Below are 428 nucleotides of genomic sequence, written 5' to 3'. Positions count from 1 at the left end.
GCAGGAAAACAGGGTGTTGTGGGTAGTAGTGATGGGCTAATGCAGAAGAAGTTTTATTTGTTATTCCAGATGAGAAATGGAGCCCTGAACCCGTTACCTCTAGTGCTGTTCATTATGCAACAACACTGGACGTGTCCATGCATTGCTGCTTTCTCTGTGATCAAAATAGGTTTGAAATCCATGACAATCTCTGGTTTTTTGTTTGTTTGTTTCTTCCTTTCTTTCTTTGCAGGTTCACATGGGCACTCATATGTGGAACAGTACTCCCGCAAGACGAGGCAGACGACTTTCCGTAGATGGCCCCATGACATTTCTAGGAGGCAATCCTGTAAAGTTCCCAGAAATGTTTCAGAAGGATTTGGCTGCACGGTCGGGGAATGGCGACCCCTCCAGCTTCTGGAACCAGTATGCAGCAGCACTCTCCAACG

The 428-nt window shown here is 46.5% G+C and overlaps 1 protein-coding gene across 1 annotated transcript in view; it reads left to right on the top strand.

Annotated features, from left to right (window-relative positions):
• SALL1 (spalt-like transcription factor 1) overlaps positions 1-428 on the top strand; it is a 4,906-nt gene that overhangs the window by 4,243 nt on the left and 235 nt on the right. Inside the window, 2 exon segments of the mRNA XM_010015029.1 lie at positions 233-425; position 428. The exon segment at position 428 is cut by the window's right edge and continues 235 nt beyond it. Of these exon segments, the coding sequence (XP_010013331.1) occupies positions 233-425; position 428 (194 nt within the window).

The sequence above is a fragment of the Nestor notabilis genome, unplaced genomic scaffold, assembly GCF_000696875.1.
Source record: "Nestor notabilis isolate BGI_N333 unplaced genomic scaffold, ASM69687v1 scaffold7320, whole genome shotgun sequence".
Classification (NCBI taxonomy): domain Eukaryota; kingdom Metazoa; phylum Chordata; class Aves; order Psittaciformes; family Psittacidae; genus Nestor; species Nestor notabilis.
Note: the sequence above shows the minus strand (reverse complement) of the source record. Positions and strands in the feature narration are given on the sequence as shown.